Source organism: Trichoplusia ni, chromosome 16 (genome assembly GCF_003590095.1).
Source record: "Trichoplusia ni isolate ovarian cell line Hi5 chromosome 16, tn1, whole genome shotgun sequence".
Taxonomy (NCBI): domain Eukaryota; kingdom Metazoa; phylum Arthropoda; class Insecta; order Lepidoptera; family Noctuidae; genus Trichoplusia; species Trichoplusia ni.
The window spans coordinates 3,092,368-3,118,609 of NC_039493.1; the positions used below are offsets into that span (position 1 = coordinate 3,092,368).

General features: G+C 45.5%; 2 protein-coding genes across 2 annotated transcripts; one reads left to right on the plus strand and one right to left on the minus strand.

Moving 5' to 3' along the window:
* Nucleotides 1–4,548: 4,548 nt before the first annotated feature.
* LOC113501708 (actin, muscle-type A2) lies at nt 4,549–6,058 on the plus strand. The gene is made up of 2 exons (XM_026882910.1): nt 4,549–4,634; nt 4,811–6,058. Exon 2 carries the CDS (start codon nt 4,856–4,858, stop codon nt 5,984–5,986), a length of 1,131 nt encoding a protein of 376 aa, XP_026738711.1. The 5' UTR covers nt 4,549–4,634; nt 4,811–4,855; the 3' UTR covers nt 5,987–6,058.
* Nucleotides 6,059–6,957: 899 nt separating this feature from the next.
* LOC113501709 (calcitonin gene-related peptide type 1 receptor-like) lies at nt 6,958–15,723 on the minus strand. Its single transcript, XM_026882911.1, is given in 6 exon segments — nt 6,958–7,388; nt 7,391–7,848; nt 7,926–8,017; nt 8,101–8,201; nt 8,512–8,740; nt 10,474–15,723. Coding segments are annotated over 5 exon segments (1,269 nt in total). The 5' UTR covers nt 8,699–8,740; nt 10,474–15,723.
* Between the last annotated feature and the right edge of the window lie 10,519 nt (nt 15,724–26,242).

A 26,242-nucleotide genomic window follows, 5' to 3' on the forward strand; every position in this document is an offset into this window, starting at 1 on the left:
TAGATATTAAGCAAAACTGCATATCTGATCGAAAACTTGAGAAAACACTATTTTTTATTGTTCTAAAGTTGAAGAATAAAAAATCCACGGAAAATGAAGATTTTTTTGGACCTGTTGAAATTCACCCTATTAAAAGCAGGAGGAAACCCATTACTGGGGGAGCTCCAGAAGCTTTTGCCGTCTACTTTAATGCCGTCCTGTTTGAAGGGAGAACTCCAGAAGCGTGGAGTAGGAGTGTTGTCGTCCTGTTCTTCAAAAAGGGAGACAAAACCCAGCTGAAGAACTATCGACCCATTTCGCTCCTAAGCCACGTCTATAAGCTGTTCTCAAGAGTGGTCACGAACCGACTTGCGCGAAGACTCGACGAATTCCAACCACCGGAGCAGGCTGGGTTTCGGAGCGGATGCGGCACCATAGGCCACATCACACAGTGCGACAGATTATACAGAAGACCGAAGAGTATAATCAGCTCCTGTGTCTAGCATTTGTGGACTATGAGAAGGCGTTTGACTCGGTTGAAATCTGGTCTGTTCTGGAGTCCCTGCAGCGTTGTCAAGTAGATTGGCGATACATCCAAGTGATGAGATGTCTTTACGAAGCCGCTACAATGTTCGTCCAAGTACAGAATCAGCAAACAAGGCCCATACCGTTGCATCGAGGAGTGAGACAAGGGGATGTTATTTCCCCGAAACTGTTCACTAATGCAATGGAGGATATTTTCAAGACACTGAACTGGAAAGGACGCGTCATCAACGTCAATGGCGAACACATCTCTCACTTGCGATTTGCTGACGATGTCGTCATCATGGCGGAAACGCTGCAGGACCTACAACAGATGCTGAACGGCCTGGCTGAATCTTCTCTACGCATCGGCCTACGGATGAACTTGGACAAAACCAAGGTCATGTTCAATGAACATGTTCTACCGGAACCGATTGCGATACACGGCGCCGTTCTCGAAGTTGTTCGGAAATAGGTATACCTCGGGCAGACATTGCAGTTAAGTAGAAACAACTTTGAGGACGAGGTGAATAGGAGAATTCAGTTGGGTTGGGCTGCATTTGGGAAGCTACGTCGAGTCCTAACATCGTCAATCCCACAGTGCCTAAAGACAAAAGTCTTCAATCAGTGCGTCCTACCTGTCATGATTTACGGAGCCGAAATGTGGACACCGTCGGTACGGCTGGTTCACAAGTTTAAAGTCGCTCAGCGGGCTATGGAAAGGGCTATGCTCAGCATTTCTCTGAGGGATCGCATCAAAAATGAGGTAATCCCTCAGAGAACCAAGGTCATCGACATAGCCCACCGAATCAGCAAGCTGAAGTGGCAGTGGGCTGGCCATATTAGCCGAAGAACCGATAACCGTTGGGGTAAACGAGTTCTAGAGTGGAGACCACGCCTCGGCAAACGTAGTGTAGGACGTCCTCAGGCACGGTGGAGTGATGACTTGCGCAAGACGGCTGGCAGGAGCTGGATGCGAGAAGCCGAAAATCGATCTCAGTGGCGTGCACTTGGAGAGGCCTATGTCCAGCAGTGGACTGCGATAGGCTGATGATGAAGTTACCACAATTTAATTTAAAATCCCTTTCTTTTCTCTTTTTTCTTATGCCTACCTACATGCACAAATACAAATATCGCCGACGAATGCAATTATGGTCAATCAACAAAAAAATACTCTAATCGTATAACTACAGTACTTCTATTATGAAATAAACCTCAGCCATCACGATCAGCTAGTTATCAGTTTTATCTTATACTTTTTCGTATCGTTGACATCAAGCCCTTTCGTTGATTTCACTGATACCCATATCATGAGGGTGCTTGTCAAATAGCCTGGCCGCCATATTGGTAATAGAAGACCGTTAAGTGGGTCAAATTAAGATTCCAATGTTTTCTTACATAGTTACAAGTGAAGTTAATAAAAGCCTTTTAAAAATAAATACATATACTCCATATTTTTTGGTAGTTAACGAAAGGTAAACAATCTTGCTGTGTATTTTTATACAAACACATATTAAAAGAATAAACGATTAATTTCAGTGGTATATGTAATAATATTTTTTTTTTATTCATTTATTTAATTATCACACTAATCTACTATTACAGGTTACTTAACCCAATGCGATAGCTAGGACTAACTTTATTGTTTTTAGGTGAGAACACTCGCCAAGATTTCTAAAAATGGCTATTCTCTAGTAAATGCTAGTAAATATGCATGTAAAATACCTACCATAAAAATCAGTTAAGCCTTTTCGTAGGAGTATAGGTAACTAACATTAGAACAGAAATACATTTCATTTGTTTTTTGGAATACATAATTATTTTTGTGCAGTAACAGCCGACCCATCATAGTTATTAAAACGTTAGATGTTGATGATGAGTTTCTACCAATGGATCAACGCAATACGAGAGACGTCCTGACACACACACTCACAGGCACACACACACACAACTTGGGGTTTTCTTGCTGAATTCTATTTGCTAATACGGTCATAACCCCAGAACAGCTGATCTCTATCAACACAACTAAACAAGTCATGTTTACACAGGCACGTCACAGCCGTCACAGGTGATGTTCTTAAGATACAAATATTTAGAAATCGATATCTTGGTATTGGACAATAATATAATTTCTTCAGTGGGAACTTGTACCTACGCAGTAGTAGTTTGCAATACATTGCAGACTCCCCCTCCTCCCCGGCGCCCCCCCCCCCTGCAGAACGCGGACAGTCCGACACTTACCTTTATGTCTTATTTTAGACAAGTCAATTAGAGCTCGTTACGTCGCACTGATCTATTACTGTCCTACAACTGCACACACACACACACACACCGACACACTCACAGCTCTCACTAGTGTGCAGCGTGATGTATTCATTATTTTGACACCGTCTATCACATTCGTAACTTTTACCTTTCCAATAAGATGTTGCAGGCTTAGTCGTAAGCTTCAGCTAATCACCGCTGTCGATGTATACTCGTATGTGACGACTGCCTAGTCATAATCCACAACTCATTTGCCCATGGGTACTATTTATTCATTCTATAATTAAGCTGCGCTTCCGCCGGGGATGTGTAGAGAGTGAGCCGTACTACAATCCGCAATACAATCATGTCTTAATGTATTTATTTTCGACTTGGTCAAAAAACAAGGTTTTGTTACCTCATAACTTTCGGTCTGGAGGACTGTTTTTGTTGTTAAAAAATTATTATTGCAAAAGCTAACTTAGATTAATATTTATCACTTAAATATTTAGTGCAGGCATGTCACTATCCTATGATAACACTAATTATTTCGGAGAATTTGGCCGTCTATGTTTAGTGTGTGCACCCAACTTAAGCCCAATCCGATCATACTACGAGTAGAGCGGTGCACAAATAGTTTGTCGCATAAGTGCTCCCGCACTTTACCAGATGAAGGCAGATATTTTTTGGATAACTGTGTATTTTACTCAGGAGATACCGGCGCGGTGGCGTGCTGTTAGTGGTAGTACATAGAGATTAGAGCTGTCATTACTGGCTGAATGCGCTGTTGTCTGAGTGTCCATACCCCTCATATTGTGTTGATAAGTTTCACCTGAATTAACACTACATATGGCCCATCAGCAGCGGCTGCGTGTGTTGCCAGTCGTTATGCGGGTCCTTAGTAACTGTTTGTATATGTTCGCATGATCTAACTCTAGCTAGGCACGTATCATTTCTCTGTCGTTACCTACGAACACGTCCAGATGATGTATTGATGACAAATAGATGCCAGCAGTGAAACAATTCAATTAGTCACTCAATATCTAAACAGAAATAAACAACAGCGGGTGATGTACTTAGTGATGTATTATTACCATAACAGGCGTGATGACATGAGCTGGTGACGAGGTCGCCGGCGCAGCATGCCCGTGACGACCAAGGGAATAAGTACATGAATCATGGGACATCATCATGTTTTACAGCTACACTAGCCATCTCATGATGTACGTACTTCTAGTATTTGGTATTCAGCGGATTGATTATAATCAGTATGTACTTTTAAATGGAACAACTGCTTCATGAGTTCAGTCCCTGGGTCCCTATGACCGTTAATGATTAGTTTATGTATGTGGAGGTTTCTAGGCCAGCTGCAGTGCTCTCCGCTCACTCTAGAGAAAGATCTTTTTTGCAGATTAAATTATAGAGTAAACAGAACAACGGGCACAGTAAAACGAGAAACAAAGTAAACAGTTTTTGTAGTTGTATTCAAGTAATTGAAAGGTTTCTATTAGGTAACTGTGCTGTATTAGGGAAGGTACTGGAGTGTACATGCATAGGTGGCGGAGCACCAGCCCATGTGTAGCGGTGCGTCCCGGCGCGGGGCGTAGCGGCGGGCGAGCGCGGCGCGTCTGTCACGGGTGACGATATAAATATTGTGGCCTACGGGAGCTCATTAATAGCTATTTTTTCCGTGAGCGATGTAATTAGGTATCGTGGATGCGGATGATGGTCTTAAATGGCAGTCGGGCGTCCGTGCGGGCTCGCCGCGGCTAACGCCAGCGCCTTGTAGGGGCTGCGGCGGCTGCCAAGTGGCGGCGCGCGGCGCGTATATAGTGCGCGCGCGCGCCCCCAGCGCTCACTACCGCCGCTGCGACCGCTGCCTCCGCGCCGTGAGTGTCTCTCCTTGTCCGCTACGTGCACTTCACTGGAATTAGATCGCATCCATCTTTATCTTATTAATAGCTTTCAAATCGATCGATAGAACTAATTCAGGTTCAGTGCAGTGTACCGGCAGTGAACACGAGTGCTGGTGCCGTAGCGCTCACCGGTGTTGTGTGTGTTGCAGGTGTGTGGAGCTATATTGGAGTTGTCTTCAGTTCACTGAGCCAGGATGTGTGACGACGATGCGGGCGCGCTGGTAGTCGACAACGGCTCCGGCATGTGCAAGGCCGGGTTCGCGGGTGACGACGCGCCGCGCGCCGTGTTCCCCTCCATCGTGGGCCGCCCGCGCCACCAGGGTGTCATGGTGGGCATGGGGCAGAAGGACTCGTACGTAGGAGACGAGGCCCAGAGCAAGAGAGGTATCCTCACTCTTAAGTACCCCATCGAGCACGGCATCATCACCAACTGGGACGACATGGAGAAGATCTGGCATCACACCTTCTACAACGAACTTCGTGTGGCCCCAGAAGAGCACCCCATCCTATTAACAGAGGCACCCCTCAACCCCAAAGCTAACCGAGAGAAGATGACGCAGATCATGTTCGAGACCTTCAACTGCCCCGCCATGTATGTGGCGATCCAGGCCGTGCTGTCGCTGTACGCGTCCGGTCGTACCACCGGTATCGTGCTGGACTCCGGCGACGGAGTCTCACACACGGTGCCCATCTATGAAGGTTACGCGCTGCCCCATGCCATCCTGCGTCTGGACTTGGCCGGACGCGACCTCACCGACTACCTCATGAAGATCCTCACGGAGCGCGGCTACTCATTCACGACGACAGCGGAGCGCGAGATCGTGCGCGACATCAAGGAGAAGCTGTGCTACGTGGCGCTGGACTTCGAGCAGGAGATGCAGACGGCGGCGGCCTCCACCTCGCTGGAGAAGTCGTACGAGCTGCCCGACGGACAGGTCATCACCATCGGTAACGAGAGGTTCCGTTGCCCCGAGGCGCTCTTCCAGCCTTCCTTCCTGGGTATGGAATCGTGCGGCATCCACGAGACCGTGTACAACTCCATCATGAAGTGTGACGTGGACATCCGCAAGGACCTGTACGCCAACACCGTGCTGTCGGGTGGTACCACCATGTACCCCGGTATCGCCGACAGGATGCAGAAGGAGATCACCGCCCTGGCGCCCTCCACCATCAAGATCAAGATCATCGCTCCCCCCGAGAGGAAGTACTCCGTCTGGATCGGCGGCTCCATCCTGGCCTCGCTGTCCACCTTCCAGCAGATGTGGATCTCCAAGCAGGAGTACGACGAGTCCGGCCCGGGCATCGTGCACCGCAAGTGCTTCTAGGCGCGCGCCCTCCAGCCCGCGTCAACATCACTTCCGCTTCCGTTCAACTTTTGTACTTGTTGCCAAACAAATGTATTTATTTTATACTCTCTGTCGGAGACTGCTCGCTGTTGCGTTATCATGTAAGTGAACTATTTTAAGTGTATGTTGTTTAATATAATTTTATAACTGAGCGTATGTGTATCAGTGACCCCCGACCTCTGACCCCTGACCTCTAACCCCGGCGCAGGTGCGCGGTGTCACCGCTGCCCATATAAGGGGCGGCGAGCGCGCCGGTGATCAGTATTTATAGCGCACTCTGACAATCGACTGCGGTTTAATTTAGTATCGATGCGTTTGCCAATTGATTGGTACGCGGAGACAATAGGCCGCAACTATATTTATACCACAATGTCGGACCGTGACTTATGACTGATTTACTGTTTCTACTTTATGATTCGCTTGTTCTACAAGAATTTCCGAGAAATATATTCCATTAGTGTTACACATTAATTTGCTAAACAGACATTCCAATCAATTAAGTGGTTGAAAGATAAACTAGTTCAAAGACGCTGTAGGCGTAAGACAAATAAATTTCCCAATAGAAGGAATCTGAAATGTAGCTTTATTATTTTGTAATTTTGGTAATTAGGTAACGCACATTAAAAGCCAAAGGAACATTGTTATCACACCTTTATATTCTGTAAAAATATTTACAATTATATACAGAGCTTTTCGATAACACCCTCTACTTTGTCACGAAAAAAAGTCTATATCAGGGGTAAAAGCCGACACCAGCTTCTAGCATAAAGTTTATAATCACTTCCGCACTACAAGTGTCCGGCGGGGCACTAGCGCGGCACTCACAGCAGGCGCTTGTCGGGCGGCGCGTCGTCGTCGCTGTCGACGCACTCGAAGCGGATGTGGCGCGCGCTGCGGCGGCGCTCGGGCGCGGTGGCGGCGTCCGCGGGGGGCGCGCCGCCGGCCGCCAGTCACACCTTGTCCTCGCCGCCGGCGGGCGCGCTCGAGCGCACGAACTGCAACACGCGCGGGGGTGAGGCGGACGTGGTGACGGTGGAGCGGCGGCCGCCCGCGCCGCACATACTCACCGACACCGTGGTCGCCGTGGCCGAGTTGGCGCGTGCCCGGAACGTCAGCACGCGCCAGCGCCGCCGCAGCTGCGCCAGCACCTCGCCGTTGCAGAAACAGTACAGCACGGCCACGCACAGCCCCTGCAGCGACGTGGTGAGCGCCGACACGTACTCGTAGGCGAGCCACCACGACGCCGTGTGGTCGGGCCGGAACGGCATGAGCAGGTACTGCAGCCCCAGCAGCGGCGCCAGCAGGCAGGTAGCGCGCAGCGCGTGCAGCGCGGTGGCCGAGGGCCGCGCCGGGCCGCCCGCGCCGCCCACGCTGCCGCCGCGCGCAGCTTGGTGCACAGCACGCGCACGATGTTGCACAGGAAGCCCACGTTGAGCAATACGGCGCCGCATGCTAGCACGGCCAGCTCGGGCCGCGGCGAGCCCTCGTCCATCCAGCACATGGGCTCGTCGCCCGCGGCGCGGCGCCCCGTGTACACGGCGGCCGACGTGAGCGGCAGCAGCCAGCCCAGCGCCAGCAGCGCTCGCAAAAGGCGCCGCTCGGACACGAAGGCGCTCACCAGCACGGTGTGTAGGTACAGGCCCTCGCACAGCATCCACGTGTAGTTGGTGAGCAGCGCGTACTGCAGCACGGCGTTGAGCGCGCGGCACCACACCGGCGACTCAGTGAGAGTTTCGGGCGAGCGCACGACCAGCCCGTACCACAGCAGCCACAGCGAGTTGTTCACCGCGAACGACAAGAACAGGTTCATGTGCACCGTGATGCGCGCACAGCGGAGCGACCTGCACACAACACACACGATGAGCAGGGACACAGGCGGGGGCGTGGGGGCGCAGTGGCGCGGTTTCGTGTCACTCACTTGAAGTAGCACAGGATGCCGAGCGACAGCAACAGCGCCACGAGCGACACGCTGTAGCCGGTCTCGTACACCGCGATGATGTCGCTCACGTCCTGCAACAAGAACACAGTCAGCTGCGCTCCGCCGACGACTACCACTAGCCGGCGCGGCGCGCAGCTCGCAAGCTGGTACTGACATCCTCGGGCTTGATGCAGGTGGTGTAGTTGGACCAGGGCCGGCCGGTCGCCGGGTGCAGCCACCACGTGCCGTTGGCTGTGCACTCCTTGTGCGCCAACACTGAAATAGGATGAAGAAATGTGATTATTATATTAATAATTAAATCATCATCGTCATGCTAGCCTTTTCCCATCTATAATATTTTGACTACCCTAAACGACTCCCGAAGATGTATGTATAACAGCAGGGACCCATAATTTAACGTGTCTTCAGAAAAACGGCGGAACTCGTTATGACAAAGATGGTCCACTTATCTAAGGACCGACCGCGTCAAGCGTAGCTTAACCTGTGATCGATCAATTAATGCAGTTATAGCTGAGCCCCTCATGTTAATAATGTATGAAAAGAATAGTCATAATAAGTTACAAACATTCTGGACTAAAGCCGGGCACGAACTCGGGGCAGGGCCGGTAGACGGTGGTGTTGGCGGGCGTGTGCGGCCAGCACAGCCACGAGTCGAAGGTGCCCTCGCAGTAGAGACCCGCGGCGGGCGCGGAGCCGTTGTTGGCGGCCTGGCAGGCGGCGGCCTCGCGCGCGATGCGCTCGGGGTCGTCCATGGCGCTGTCTGCGCGCCGGACTCAAGGCGGCGCCGCCATCACCTGCGCGACACAACATGTCCTACTTGTACTACTGCTTACAAGTTACATTGTTCATGTACTGCAAGGCATTGTTTTAATGAATTGTCACATTTTGCCTATCTAAATAAGTCATAAAGTTAATTTCACATAACTAGTTCGGATGTGTAATAATAACTCACACTCACTCTCTTGGTTCTGCGACTTTCTTTTATAATCGACACTTGGCAATCCCACGATATACGTAGCAATCCACTGCATCATTCAATAATTAATCATTCTCACGATGATACCTACTATAAAAATAAATAACGTTAACAATGCCTGACGACGCTACAAAGGATGGTGCTACGCGGATGCTGCTACGCGCAGGGCCCGCTACGCAGGGCCTGCTACACAAGTACCGCGACACGGGTAATAAAGTAGGCTTCAGCTTGATACGCTAACAACTATTTGTCTTGGCATGGATACCTCTCCTAGGTACTACCTACAGGGGTGATAAACCTTTTTATAAAATGTGCACAGAAATGTGTTTTTTAAACAGAAAACATGTACGAGTAGTTACCACATGTAGCTTAGCGATCGTTTATGTTTTCCTGTCTCATACCAACTAGTATTGGAAGTGCTTGTGTGTAGAATGTAAAAGTGACCCTGCATACACACACAATCTGGCACTGGCGCGGACCGGGCTGGCCCGGAGTGCTCGCAGGAAGGCTGCAGCCGGAGTAACGACGTTATCACGAGCCTGCGCCTTCCTTCCGCCAGTAATCACATTTCCGTCAACCACAATAAACTAATATTCCATACTGTGCGTTGATAAACAGGCCCACCCCTAGCAATGTCAGCTTTATTACGTGAAGCGATTTTAAAACTTATATAAATTAATATTTTTTTGCCTTACAGATAGAGAATTAAATCCTAGTACAGCAACAGAGGGACTTATTGTCAGTTTTGCAGAGATGGTTTCTTTTATTTGTCAAATTGCAAATATCTAAATCCCGAGCCTATCCCCCGAAGTCCGGACTAGGCAACAGTTAGGTGCACGGCTGTTCTGGTCTGGCTAAGTGGTACTACGTTCTGTACGTAGTGAGTCGTAGTAACCACCGTGTTGACACATTCAAGATTGGTTCTTACCCTCGGGGCCTTTTATATTGAATTTGTTTGTTTGACTGTTTGTGACAAGTTAATTAGTGACACATCCCCGGACGGTAATCAAATAAGCCGGGTGTGTTGCGGCCGCGGCGCCGCTGCCGGAGCTCGGGGACGGGGAGGAGACGACACAGATGCTCCGTGCGTCACAAAGCGAAAATTTGTTTTTATTATACTTTAAAATAACATAACATATTATTAGCACTTTATTTGTTGCTAGGGTATAAACCAAACTATTTGCTAAGGTACGAGTACAAGGGGATCCATTATCCTTTCTTTAGGCATACACATTCATTAATTTTTCGAGGTGTAGTGTGAACCTGTCTCTACCTGGCTTTTTAATCCCTCAATAGTGTTTTGCTGCAATCAGAACGCGAGTGGGAAACGGAACCAGCGAGGTACGGGGCACGAGGTAATCCCCGGCCAGCGCTTTATCTTTCGGAAGCGGAGAGCTGCGTGCGCCTCGTACGAGCGATGTAAAGGGCGCGCACACAAACATACATACATACTGGAAACTGTTGTCACTTCAACATGACACGTAAACATTGAGCTTAATGGCATTTTGTTTATAGGCCACTAGAGCTAAAGCCAGCGCAGGTCTGACCAACCTCATGGTCGCGCGGAGCGGAGTGCGCGCGTGCGGGGAGGGCGCGCGGAGCGGAGCGGTGATGAGTGCTGGCGGCCTCTGAAATAAGAGGAGAAACGGTTTGCTCAGTCGAGAACTAAAACATTTGTAAAATATATTGACAGAGCACGTTACATATGTTTAAGTCAGTAAACTTATTAAAATGTGTTTCTTCCATACTCGAAGCTGATATAGTAACTATTTGCACTATCCTACATACGATAACAGGGTAACTCTTCACACACTGAATTGTATCCTCACGTTGTGACGTCAGTTTGTTTACTATTATGCCTCACGTAAGAATAGGAACAAGGGGGGTATTAACGAAAGAAACGAATGGGTTTAGTTATACCAACAGGTGGCTTTGAGAATTACCTATAAATAAATGCTGCAGTCTTATTGTAATTATTAAGGTGCTGTTCACACGCCCTTCGGAGAGGATGTGACGCAGCGGATTAGTGACCGCTGGTTATTTTCACAAAGTCATTGGACTGTATAAATTGTTTCACACAAGTGCGTTAATTTACCTTGCATACTCACGCATGTATAGTTTAATATACGTAATTGTAATATGGTCTTTATGTACACTATGTATTACAATATAAATAGGGCTAGGTTGCTAGGTCAAGTTAGGGTTGTTGATAGACAGCGGTCAACCCCTTTACCGACCATACAGGTAGCTGTAAATACAACTGCAGTCGCGACTCTAGGGGCGTCTCCTCATGTAGTGCCAGGTTTGTAGCCGCTCACTGTGCTCATACTATATCCAATATCCTGACCCCTTATGCAACATAGTTTTGTTTTCTAAAAATGAGTATACGTGTATATATATTCAGTCTGTAAAAAAGTTGCATAGGTTGTCGTCGACGCAACCGACACCAGTACAGCATCGAGCAGCCATAGTTTGCAGCAGCGACCACAATGTATCGACATACACTCGATGCGACGTTATATTATGCCAATGCTAATTATTTCTCGGTTTCCGCCTGTTCGCTAGAGCGCGTATTTTCTCTAGCGTGATCTGAATCTTTGTGCCATAACAAAGCCAGAAATAAGTCGTTCATCCAATTCGTATTTTAACTTTAGTCAGAGTTACGTAATTGTATAAGTTCTTCAAAGTAACAACTAAATCTGTCGGAAAGTTTTACTCTAAAATGATCAGGAGATAAAGTGCTACAGGCGCGACCTGTGACGTCAGCCCTCGGAAACTGGTCAAGGGGCTCGGGTGCTGGTGACAGGTCACGTATATACGTTAGAACATATGAGTCAGTGCGGTGGGTGCTCTGAGTCCTTAAGTTAACAAGTTTGTGTTAGCCTTCTTCAGTGGACCTTTTGAAGAGGCCTGTACAGTGACGCCAACGCTGATACGCTACTCGGAGCTGGAGGCAGGGTAATGCCTGGCGCGTACATTACGCCGCGTCGATGAAGCTTTTAAGGAATGCTCTCGGGAACCCGCGCGCAATCAGCGGCTGAGGCACTCCGCACCTAATGTACGTGCAGGAATGTATACGTCGCAGGCACTTAATGTATGGCGTGCCCTTATTGACTGGAGGGTGGAGTAGCTTATGAGTTCGTGAATTCTAACCAGAATCATCTATATTGGTTTGCCATGAATGTAGATAACAAGTGTGGGTAAACTTGTATTAAAAATGCGAAAGTAAGTATGTTAATTGTAATATCGCCGATTTGGCTCGTCGAACATTTTGCTCAAAATATTTGATTGATTTCGTAATAGTACTTATCGTAGTTATAGAGTGCCTATGCAACAGTGTGGGGTCGCGCGTGCCTGCTCCTCGGCGCAGCAGATTATATCGCCCGCTGCCCGGCGCGCGGCGCACCGACACGAGCCGGTGTCACCAAACATCCACAAGTATACAGTACCGGCGTTTAGCAGATATCGGTTGGGAACAAGTCCTGCGTCGGTGCTGACCCCCGGGGCGGAGAGCCGGCGCCTGCATAACGTGCGGCTCATTACGCGACCGCCGTGTGTGTCACACACTCACTGTAATTAATTTTAATAAGCGCACGCGTATGAATCCACACGGAACTGAACCTTTACCTTCGAGAGCATTGTTTAAGTTTGATGACGAGCGCAAACATACAAACAAACTGGAGGTGGCAGTTGGGAGGTCTTTTGTTTGAAGTACGTGTGAGAGGCGTTATAGAGCTCCGTAACAGAAGCCGATGCTATCAGATATATGAAATAAGAAATTATCTGTAACCGAAACCGATAAGTAATGTTCACAGTGTCTATCTGTAACATCGGTGTAGTGCGCGGCAATACTTGCGAGCCGACACACTCTGCTCGTACGTGGTGTGCTGTGTGCTGTGTTCGCCGACATCATGAATTGAGTCATTTAGTTATGTATAATATCTGTTTATTAAACTATATTGACATGAGACAAGAGCAGCGCTCGCGTGCCGGGCATCTCCCATCACATTCGCTGGCACTCGTCTATGTTATGAACTTGATACAATCCATATTTAGAAGAGCGAAAACAAAAGTGCCGAGAGTAGCGCATGAGTCAGCCAATCAGGGCGCAGTATGTAGCAGGGCCAACACATGCGGCCGGCTCCCAAAAGAATCGTTTCAGATGTAAGGCGGGAAGTTTATTAATAAGTCGAACCAGTGAACATGAAAAGGGCCGCGGCCACAACTAATGTGTACTCTGAGATTGACTTGATGACAGCTAATCATGGTGCTTTACATTAGTATCGGGAGCTTCTTCAGTCGTTGTAATGATACTATGTAATGTTTCCATTTCTGCTGTTATTCTAATGAAACTCCTTATGAAGTTTCTTTATTGAATGTCAACCATCATTAAGGGTATTCTATTTTTCGAAGCTTATTTACTTTACATAAATCAGAGCATGACACCAACACTGGCACTGACAGCTCCTGTCACATCTAATTAACGTGTCTCCCCGAGTGATGCGAGCGCGCGTCTAAACAAATCACGCGCGGCTAGTAATGTGCTCGGTCCGCGGGAATGTTAAGTGATCGCTTCACACAGGGCTGTACTAATAGCTGTGACTATGAAGTGTGCGTTTAAAGAAAAATGTGCTTTTGCCAATAATTAACAGTTGACCTACTTATACTAATTTCATAGCGAAAATCAATTTACTGAATTCCCAGTTGGCTCTATACAGGTGTGTTTTAACGAGACTTTATGAATGTGACAGCTTCACTAAGTGAACAGATCGTTCGAGAACTCTTAGACAGTTTATAATTTATAACAAGAAAAACAATTTTCAATTTTGACTTGTCGTCACAAGTTTGTGCGGGCTCCCTCCGTGTCCTTTTTTAATCTTTCTTTAATTACGTGAATCCCGCCACATCTTTGTTCCGTGCCCTCCCCCCTCTCCGCGCTTGTCATCGCCCTAATCGCCAAATCATCGCCAAAAGTTTCATGAAACAAATCCTATTAAGAAAATTCTAGAATATATTTAGCATTGTGGGGAGCTTTGACTAATTTGAGTGGATAACTTTGTATGAGTTCAGTGTGGCGGAGGCGAGCGGTGCCGGGTGCCGCGCTAGTGCAGCTCCAGGACATGTATTATGCATTCGCTTCGCCAATACTTTGCACGCCGACGGAAAAGCAATTTCCGTACAGTGTTGAACGAGCAGAATGCAAATGTAGGAACTCTCCCGAGCGTTGTACCAGTGAAGAGCGTCTGCTGGCGAGGGAGTGCCGACCTGTGTCCCACAACATTATAATGGAGAGGCGTCACAAGACGCAGCGTGGCCCGCCCCCGATCTCTGAATGCAAGCTCCAGAAATATGTTAGTCAGTAACTGTATGATCCAGCTAAGTACGACCCCGGACGGCCTGCCATACGCTAGTGTCGACTGAGTCGGGGACGCTCTCGTCATGGGAGGGCCACTGTTTGCACTATACTAGTATCTGTTACCGTTATGTTGAGCTTAATTGAGATGCAGTGTCCACTGCCGTGCAGATGGCTCTCTAAATATAACGCGTTCGGTTAGTTTATAGCAAATAAGTACATAGTGTTAAGTTAGTCAGTGCGACAAGCGCAACGTGTTTGTCGTCAGAGTAGATTGTGTTCATGTTGTTTACAGCTTAGTAAGAAGTTGCTTGAATAACGGACTGATCCCCGGTAAAAAGTTGTAAAGTAAGTAACATGGTGACATCGGCGACAGTTATCGTGATCTCGGCGGCGGGCAGCTCTTGACCTACATCGCACACGAGTGTCAGCTGACAGGCGGTGGTCAGTGCCACACAAAGCCGGGCTCAATTGAATCATTGCTCTAATAAGTAGGGCCCAGTCCGTCTGGCACCAGCCTGATACTAAACGATACACAGTCACATGCCATTATGCCAATTGTTAGCGCGCACTGATTTGACGAGTATGTATCTTACGTTTGTGATTGCAGAGTGTAAAAGTATAAAAGCAAACAACACAGTCGGCCTGAGTGGTCAGCAGGCAGCTCTCGTACGACTCGATGCGACAGCCGATGTTCGCACACAAGACGAAAAAGTCAACAACTTTTAACAATGGCTCGACAAAGGCAGTCTATTGCAAACATCTGAAGCCGGCACCAGCGAGCCGGCGAGACACGAACTACGGAACTTATAGAATAAATTGAAGTTTATTGTGGTGGTCAATTTGGCTGTATACTCAATTACCTTACCGCTAGTATTCAAACACTGGTGACAAAATCCGTAAACATTATTGAGTCATGTATTGCCAAACCCCACTCAAATCCAACTTGGCAGGGCTCTGGCCGCATCGCACTCAGTCCGGAGCAGCGACAGTCGGGCACTAAATCTACCGAACTCCATAACGACGGCGTAACAAATGGCTGGAAAAGTGGCTCGCACCTCCACGTTACTTGTATTGCCGTGATATTTACGAAATGGCCGATTTAGGAACACAAATTGGATATAAATCCTGTCTCCGAGTCTTCCCCCCCCCCCTCGCCCTGAGCGGGCTGATGTTCAAAACAAGGGCGGTTTAGTGTCGGCCTCACTTATACATTAACGTTATGGCCCACTGACACCATTTTTCCTTGCAAGTTAAATACTCCGCACTAATGGATACTTGAGCTTTCGAAGGGCTCCTTTTTTATTTTATTTATTATTCGTGTTTTGTGAATATAATTTTACAACAGGAAGCATTTCACACAAAAAGTATTTTTCAAAACTACTTGCTGTCAATTGTCCTACTGATGTTTTGCTAACCAGCTGTGTATACATATATATAAATCTTTACTACGTAAGTTTAATTTGGTTTTGCATGTCACTTGCCACGCAGTATGTTGTTATACTCACGGCGGTGTCGGTGACGCGGCGGCGGCGGGCCTGGAACAACGGCAAACATAAGGTAGGCATTACAGTGATAGCAAAATATAGGTATACTAGCTGTTGCCCGCGACTTCGTCCGCGTGGTTAGAAGAAATTGCGTCTATAACTTGAGATTTAAACTATCCTATCTCTCAAGTTGTATTGAACTGCACATGGTGTGCGAATTTTATTATAATCGGTTTACTGGTTTAGGAGTCCATTGAGTACAAACATTGTGACACAAGATTTATATATACTAAGATTACTACAACTATTAAGAGTGAGTGCACTGTAAAAAAGATAAAAATAACAGGTTGTTAGTGTATGTGTGTTGCTAATCGTGCGGAGACATCTCCCCCCCCCCTGGAGCATAATGCAGCAGAGCACTCCGCCTGGACCTCCGACCTCTGCCCTCCGCGCTGATGCAACACGCTCAGAATACATTTACGTGCAGTCGTGTGAGTGTAAACTATGGATGGACTCGCTATGTCACTTGAATTGTTCTAAAATATGAAACCTGTGAAATCAGCTGGCGACTAGAGCGAGCTGGTGGGGTCAGGGACCCAGCTGTCTGTCTGTGCCTGTGTGTCTACCCAAAATCTAACCCGATCCAATCCATAAAACTGCGACACGAAGCGTTTCGTATGATACCGCTGTCGTCCGCGCCGGTTCTGTTCTCGTTACTTCTCTACATTTTCTTCGATAAACTTATCTTACAATTTTCCGATCAGCAATTTCGTCGACATCGTGTAGCGCAATTGGTTTGGACCGATCTCGAGCAGATAGTAGTAGGTCTGTAGTCTGGTACTACGACTGATACGATCAGTGGGGTAGGTTGTGGCACGCGGGCAGGGACGCGGGCTTGTGACTTACACGAGGAAAACGATTACCTTGTCAGAGCCCGTATCTTACAATCAGAGTAAGCTGCGTATATTATTAGCCACATTACTATGTGGTGTATAGTGTACATTAGTTTAATGATTAGTTATTATTATTAAGAAAAGCATATAACAATGTGGCAGAATACCTAGAGGATAACTTAAGATTATAATATATAAGATTTAGATTTAACAAAACAATGTTTTATGTCTGCAGTGATTTTTAATATTGTGTAGTTTGCATGCCTTTGTAGGTGGGATATGGTTATGTGCAGTATTATAATATTTAAGAACTTCTATGTACCCATATTCGCAAATGAATAAATGATTTGATTTGATTTGACTATAACCTTGAGTTATGTAATTTTTTGAGTGTCGCCGGATCACGGGGAGCGCGGTGAGCTCCAGGCCGTGTGGTCACTGAGGAGCTTACTACATCTATAAAGGTCTCTGGTCAGCTGTTAAACTTAGTTCCAGAGTGAACTCTCCAAGTGCCAATGTGCGCTGGTGTAGTGAGACCTGCTGCCTTGTTATTTGTTGACTTGTTTATTTATTGGGTAGCTGTGAGGTGGTGGGACCCGTCACTGTATCCGTCATTAGTAGGGCGAGCAGCAGGGCCCCGCACCTGTGCCCTTTACACCCGCGATAAAATTCATACGATCATAAAATGTTGATTGAAGAAGTTTTATCGTTTCCACCGACATTCAGAGCGACGCTCTCGTGTTTAGTACTCACATAAAGTGGTTTATATGAGGAGCACGGACAGTGCTGCACATGTCCCAAGTTATAGAGTTCACCACCCAAACGGTAACAACGAAACCCCATTACAGAGGAACGTCGGATAGACTTACGGAAAGTGCACGACGGCACTGCCTGTCCGTATGTTCCCAGGTTGTATCTCATAAATTGAAAGTTATTCAGTTGAAGTTTTCGCAGAGATGTGTCGATATTGCCGCAATAAGAAATACTAAAAATAAAGGTCGAGGTTAGGCGACGATTGTTCCTTGTGTTATTAACATAAAATTATTTTTTTCCGAATTGTTACAGCCATTTTAGCATTAAGGAATCCTTGACGTGAAACATAATACATCGGTGCGACATTCCGAGCAGTGTTCAGTGTTGATACTAATCTTAACGGGCGCAGGTAGCCAAACTACTGTTGTTAGACAGCCGCTGAGGTATAGTTGACACGCCCGGCGACCGGCGACCCCCAGCTGCCGCCCGCGCACCGGAAATGAGTCCACAGCGCTAACGGAGCACTTTACTGGTCGAACGTAATGTTAACATCGTAAAAAACGGATACTCATCTGTGTTTACATCGGCCGGAGCGCAGACAAGCCGCCGCAGTAGATCAACACCACGCGACTAATATGTATCCTGAAGAAATAGTTGAGTGGCAGCCGGTAAGATTGATGGCTATGATTTGGTCATCCGCCAGATAATTAATAAAGTGAAACATTATAATATGCGGCGCTAACTAGCCGCCAGCCGGCAGGCAGTGAGTCAGTCCCGCTGCACCGCGGGTGGCGCGCGCACGCGTCGCGGGGCAGGCGTCGGCCGCTCTGCGCACGCGCCCTGTACTGTAATAGCGTCTCAATGGGTCGCGGCGACGCGCGGCGCCGGCGCATTCCAGCGGCGACCGATACTAATTTAGATTAACTGCGGTCTACACATTATAATAATTTCATGTTTAAGTTATTTATATGCTAAGAACTATGAAAATAATGTTACCAGACGACTGGTTCTTGGATCGTTGCTATTTTGAAATTTTACAATGATGCCTTAGATTATATATTCGTCACTCATTATAAAACAAAGAGGATTAAACCGCGGTGGCTCCACAGTGGTTGCGTGAGGACCACCTGTTGCCCCCCCCCCCGCCCCGACACACCCCTCACCCCGGCTGGGTCGAGGGTCGCAGAGGCTACAACCTCGGGCGCTTTATGGACAAGAGTGTATTTTTCAATCATGACGACGTATATGAGGAGAGTCGTAAACATTACCAGCATGGATACAAAGGAACGTTATATTGTCGCCGCATCTCGTTTTGGTACTTGTAGAGTAAAATACAACTAGTGGTCGCCGAGTGGTCGAAATTCGACCATATAATAAATTTAAATTGTAAGTGACTTAATATACATTATTAAAATATAATATTCAAACATTATAAAAAAACTTTAAATAACTTTAAAAGTTTAAACATTCAATAAAACTACGGGAAACAAACTTTTCAACTATGTCTATAATAGACAAAAGAAACAATTTGACCACAGACCCCACAGAGTATGTATGCGTGTGTCAAATGCATGCTGGTTAGTATAATGTTTTATTAACTGATTTAATTTAATGTATTTTTTACGCATTATTATTAAAAAAAAAATTATATTAAATGAGGCAAATAAAACTTTTTTTTGAGTACTCTGTGCCTATGCACAAAATGAAAATCAAAAGAAACCATTTGACCACAGAGTATGTATAGGCAAATATATGTATTTTTGAAATGTCAATGTCAGTACTTTATGTCTATGGACAAAATGAAATATAAAAGAAACATGTGTGTGTGAAAGGCATGGTAGTGTGGGTAATGTTTTATTTATTGATTTAATGTACTTTATAAGCATTATTATTGAAAAATATTAGCGTTCTGCACTTCTCCTGCACATAAACTATAAGTGTGCCAAATTTTATGCTCGTGCGTCCTCGCAATTTTTGTAAAAAGGGGTACAAAGTTTTGGCATCACGTATTAATATATAGATACTGTCCTAAAACACGCACACTCACGTAGTCGTGCGTGGGTACATCTGAGGGCTTTAGGAACCACAGTATCCCATTAGCACGTAATAAATAGTGGTGACAACATGATCGCGAAAGGCGCGGCGAGTGACGTGTGACGTCACAGGCGATGCGTGCGGCCCGCGTGACGTCACGCCGTGGGAACCCGCCGACATGTGGCGCCGCTCCACCGCTAGTGTGACATTACCTCCCTATTCTATCAGTTATCAGCAACAATACAGTCCACCCACACTCTGTGCTCGCTGCCCAGTGTACCGGCTCCGCACATAGTTTTAGTTACCGTGATGTAAACAACAGACAGACAGACACATCGCTAGTACGCCGAGTGACGTGACTGCGCCGCCATTCACATGTTGTGAACGTAAAGAATTTACACAGTACCTGTCTTATGTATTTTTACATTATTTTACGGCAAACATCAAAAGAAATTATTATACGCGAACAGCCACAGGAAGTCGTATTATTTTTATATTTTGTTTTTTTATATAAATTTATGTTTTTTTAAATGTAAAGTGAGAATAATATTTCTTAAACGCATTTATGAGAGATTATCCCATTCGTAACATAATTATGAGCATTATAAGTTAAGTATTGTAAGTAATCAAGAAATACAAAATCATATTGGTGGGCTGGACGGAGCGCAATAATACATCAGTATATTATAATCTGAAACAAGACTCGTAACTCTCGCAGCTCGTAAGCTGTCGTCGGGCCAGCATCAGGCCGCGACCAGAGCCGCGCGGCCGGTCCCGCCTGCTCTCTGCGGCACCCACTTATAATTGAATCACGGGACGTGATCCCCGACACCCCCTCACGATAACACCGCTCTTGATGAACCGAGCGCCGCCGCTTCGTAACCGACGCTTATCCTGTTAACTTCTTGTAAACAACCGTTTTTCATCAAAGTCAATTTGTTCACCTACTTCTGAACTACGATGTCGCGAATCTGTCGTACGCGTACCGTGGTAACTGACATAATGGAGTTCTGTTTCAATCGATCCAGATCGGAAGGTACTCTGGATAACTGGACAGATACTCGATCTTGGTTTGATTCGAAAAAACCATTACGGAACCGAATAGAGATTTGAATCAAAATCAGTTAAGGTAGCAAATCCGTTTAGGAAGAAAATTTACTGCTCTCTGTTATTAACAGATTTCAGCTGTCGACGACAAAATCCTCAATCTATCGCATCAGTGTACTTTACAACTGTTGGTGTGGAGAAGTGTGGACACAGTACACGTGTCCGCGACCGCCATTACTGAGAGGAGGCACGCTCAGGAGCTATGGAGGGGCGACGTGAGGACAGTGCGTGACGGTCAGCCCACGAAAAGTAATATGAAAGAAAAACCTACAACTAAGCAGACAAAGTATAAGTACGGGTAGATCTGTAGTTTGTTCAGGACCATTTCGTTACGTGAATGTGACTATCATGACGTTATGACAAGTTGCTGACACCACAACGACATTTTATTATGTTATAAACATTAAATTAGGTTTGTAAGAAACAATGAATAAGATATTTGGCATAAACACGTATGTATAGGTACATAAGTAGACATGTTTAATGTTTGCCAACTCACTGGCTAATATTTAGCTAGATAATTACAAACGGAAGCGGGAGTGTGGAGTCGCGACTGATAACTCTGATAGTTTGGTGAGCGATGCTGATTATTTGGTGAACACAATTAGTTCAGCTATAACAACACACACTAAATAATGAGGCGTCTCGTACTCAGCCACGTAGTGCTCGGTCCGCTCGTAAACAGCGTGACATCGATCCGTCACCGGCCGGCGCAGTTTGTGTCTTAATTTATTGTACAGATTGAATGTATGTGTGACGTCAGAGACGTGAATAGGTCCGCTCGGCGACGACTCTATTCATATTCATAAAAGTACGAAGAATTCGGCTAGTACCGGAGTATCGGCACTGGTCTCGGTACAATACCGCGGCGACACTCTTCGTATAGTGTTGTTGTTGTGTGTCGGTAGTTTCCCGGCGCACGATGGGCTGAAATCAAGCTTCCATAGACTTAGGGACTCACGAAAATTGATGAGCAATTTATCAGAAAATAATAACGGATTTGCAATCTACCACTAAATACAAGACATTTTTCCTCTTTTCGATTTTTGTTTATACCTAATATTTTTAAAGTTATAACGATTTGAATTTATTTTTGTATGAAGAAATTGTATTTTATGTGAATAACTTTTGATTCTCAAAAGTTCTCAAGAAACGGCTTTTGGTATTCGACTGTGCTATTTTTTAGGCAAATTTTCCAATATATCACTTGCTTCGATTTTCTTCGATTTTGGAGTAAATTGATTTTCATTCTCTTTTCCGCACTACCCTTGAGGTAGAGAACTAAGCGCGTTTTTTTTTATCAGTGGTGTCCCCAGGTGTCCCCAGGAGGTAACAGTCTTGTTTTGCATTTTGCACCTTGTAGTAGGAAGGGAACATGTCGACATTTTTCTCTTTGATACTTATTCTTAAAGTATTATATTGCCACTTTGTTAATTTAAGGGACAAAACAAGTCCCAAAGCTTCATCTGGAGTAAATTTAGGTTTTTCATTTTTTTCTAAAAGTCTATCTTTTACTTTATGTACATCCTGTGGATTTTTAAGTAGGTGTTCGAGGATTTCAGCTATTCCTTGATTACCATCCTCTCGTAATTTTATAATACATGCATGAGATATTTCCTTTGTAGTCATAGTTGTATGAATATGTTCCGTACGTCTCTTTTTTTGCTTACGTCCTAATTCACAAAATGGTTTTCTTGGACTTACATTCGTTGACGTTGCAGTAGACACTTTTGCTGGAGATTCATGTACACGTGATGTACTAGGAACAGAGTCTTGGTATCTTTCAAATGCACTTGCAATGAAATCAGGCCAAATTATTTCCGACGATAACCATTCGTTATTATTTTTACGAAACAATACCTCTTTGCTATGAGCACTTTGCCATCTCCTTTGCAGATTATAGCAATATTTTGCACAAAACGCTTTTAAAGCTTTATCGTTTTCATCACTTAACACATTGGGAACTAATCTAGATTTAATAGCACTATATAAAACATTATTATTTTTAAAACTTCCACTTTCCTTTAATAGCACAACAATATCAATATTTGACACCAAATCGAACATTTTTACGTAATAAATAGTAATAGTATTTCAAAAATATGAGGTAGGATAGTGCGTTTATTACGATGTGTAACAACGTACTGAGGGTAATTGTTTTTCAAATGTAACCGTGTCATTGTTTATCGCTGCGCTCATTGGATGACGCGCTAAGAGGGTACCTACACCGCGCTATTGTTTAAAACAAATGACGTCATAAGGGTGGTGTAGAATGCTTACCAATAATTTATTTTTTTGCTATAAGTACATATTTCTGTTATACAACAATAAGACGTGTCAGATTAAACCAAAAACCGATAAATATTTCATACAAAGTTTAGGAGTCCATAACTCGAAAAGTACTAGGTATAAAAAAAAATTACAAAGAACAAAAAATATTTGTATTAGTACACAAAACTCAAAAATGCTCATTTGAATCCTTAAGTCCCAACTTGCTGATTTCAGCCCACCGTGCGGCGGCGCGGCGGCGGCGGCATAATGTAAGCTCGCTCCATTTGCTCCGTGCATTATTGATGGCGTGAGCTAAACTTATGAGCCGCAGCGACCCGCCCACGATACTCGCCCCAAAAACCATTGATTTGAACAACTGAGAAAATGTTTGTTTATTATATTTATCATAAACAATACATTTTCATTAACGACTCGGCTTTGGGGATCTAAAATCCCATTACTACCCATTACTACTGCAACTTTAGCGATGCAGTGTGATGTTCTGTGACGAATCGGTTGATGCGATTTCAAAACATATTGAACATTGGTTTCGGTTCAAAGTCAGCAAAGAAGTAAAGTATTAGTTGCAAAGTTGCTCTGGCCGCCCGGAGAAGACGGGGGGGGGGGAGTCCAAACAGCTTTAAATAAACAAGTACAGTGATGTTTTTACACGGTTTATGATAAACAGCCGCGGAATGTTTTCATCCAATAAAACGCTGCTGGTGTAAAAATAACGCGGCGTTTACGAGAATATGAGAGAACTGCGATATGACTGCGCATGCGCAGCCGCCGCGCAGCAGCGACAACTACTCGCAAAGCAGTCACTGGTTGTTGTTGTAGGTAGTACATACAACATACGCGGGTACCTACAGGCGGCCGGATCTACCCAAATATGTCAATCCAAACCGGCTCCATTAACAACCTGCTCAACTAATAAAGCTAATTAAATCAGCTAATAAAGTCATAAACCGAGATAATAAAACAGTGATACATTATACAAACACGCATAGCTACATGACCAGAACGTCTGTCCGGGTGTCCGGGTGTCGGCGCCTCTGTGAGCAACTACAATGGAGCAACAACAAACATATTGTCACTTGTCTGCGTCCTATTTGTTGTGTTTAGGCGAGGAACCTGCTCCAGGGTATGATCGACTTTTGAGGATAACGGTGTAAGACTAAGTTGTGTGATGGCAAGTCTCGATATCATATTTGAGTGATTCTTGATTACTTATTATGATTGTATCTAAGTCATGTAGCTCTCGACGCAATTCGTATATATTGCAATGTAACGCATCGACATGTTGCAAGAATTTTCATTTAGTCCGTGCTTCGATTTAATATTATGTTTTTGATCACAGACGATGCGAATCCGTTATGGCAGATCTGTTATTTTTCACAGGTTATACTTTAGAGAAGTCTTTTTACATCTGGCTTAAAAGGTTTGACAGGAAAAGGAAGGAGATCATGGTTCGACAAGCCGCGCGCCGTGCAGGAAGTTAGGATGGCTTTTTAGATGGGGGTTTATTGATGTTCAAGTCGAAAACTATAGGAGTGAGCTGGTGACTACCAATGTGAAATGTATGCCGAACATTTTGAGGAGTGGCTTAAAATAGTAAGAAAGCTTACTATAACTATTCAACTAACAAATCTTAGTCGCATCACTAGCTTTATAAAGTACACGATAGCGCAGCTTACCGCCAAACCTCCCCAAGTCCATCAATTATAAAATTCAGCTGTGTATAGAGCACGTGAACAGAGTCCCGCCGTGTCTCGTGGGGACCAATCACGGCCTGCCTCTGCAGCGGACTGACTAACGACTATGAGGAGCTCGGCTCGAGACCTAGTCTGAAATCAAATTGTATTTAGGTATGCCAATTAAACGAATTGGAGGCATTGTCATATCCCTTATAAGTGACATAAATTTCGTGAAATTTGAGCGGTTCACGGTAAGAGTACAACAAAACCGTCGTCACGGTTATGAAGGGCGTGACACTAGCGATTACGAGTACGGCGCGCCGCGTGTTGTGTGTCACGTCGGGCGCTCAATGTGTGGACATTCAGCAGTACTCTCATACACTGCACCTTCCTCTGTACTAACATGCTTCTGGAGCAATGGACAACTCGCTACTCATTTGCGTGAATTATTTAGTGTCGTCAGTGTGAGTAGGCTCGGGGAGGCTGCCAGTGCGTGCTCATCATGAAGCACGTACTGCCGGAGAGCGGAGCGTAAAGTAAGTCGTAAGATAAATCCACGAGCCGCTGGCCGGGGCCGGGAAACGTGAAACTCTTCAAATAAAGTTTCATATTTTCTTTTACGCCAAGTTAATTCTACTTTTTTCGTAAAAAATGCGAGCTGGAAGTAAGTGGAGCGCTTTTGTGCAACGTTATTTAACGAGGAAACGCAACTTTGCATATCAATTACACGTTGGACGAAGTTCTAAAGTTTCCACTGTTATTACATTAAGGAAATAGTTATTAAGTCATCGCGACCGGTATGTTTGTAGGAGTAATAAGGAAGCGTGTGATAACTGCGGAGCGGCGCGCCGCCGTCGGTGACGTCGCTGTCAAAATATATTAGCGACACCCCTCCCCCACCCCCCAACCCTATCCGAAACTATTCATAGCTAGTTAAATATCTAGATTAGCACCTCTTAATAATAAGTACTGAAATAGATCACGTTGGGTAGCGGAGAATGATATGTTGAAATCTTTTAGGCCGTCTCTACCAGCAGAGACGTCGACCGCCAGCGCGGGCCTCATGCTGCACGCCGCGCGCCGGCGCTCAGACGCAACGTCCTAAACATAATACTTACTATATCTTACTTAAAGAACAGTCGCGAGCGATAGTAAAAAAACTTCACTTCGCTCTTCGCACTTTTGGGCAAGCATTTGATTTAAAAGGTTTCCATTACAATAAAATTTGAATATAACGAAATCAATCAGATGGATCATATTTTACTGTGACCGTAGTCCGGAAATCATTAAAGAGGACTGGTACGAGGTGTCTGTCAGTAGCGGACCGGGCTCGGGGCGGGACGCAACAGGCGCTGTCATAACACTACGCTGATAAGCTGAGGACACAGGTAAACAAGCCGCGACCTTATCAAAACATTTTATAATTTAAATATGTTTAGTAGCAAGCTAGGAGGTGTGCTATTGTTACGAAGACTGCGACAATTTAATAATTAATGATTTGAAATGCGAAAACATTTTAATTTTCGGAACTGAAGTAATGGTGATAAAATGTTAACACTTGTCATATTGAACTGTCACTTCTCGTACTCCTTCATGCGCCGCCGCGGCCGTGGTCTAAATACTTGACAAAAACAGTCATCTTTATAGAGTACTACTGCACAGCTTTCGGGACTCCGGAAATGAATGTTGCGACACGGCCTGTGACAGCGCTACACGCCGCAGCGC

Bases quoted from the DNA above. Each gene is read 5' to 3' on its own strand.
- LOC113501708 (XM_026882910.1), top strand. From the start codon at position 4,856: ATGTGTGACGACGATGCGGGCGCGCTGGTAGTCGACAACGGCTCCGGC.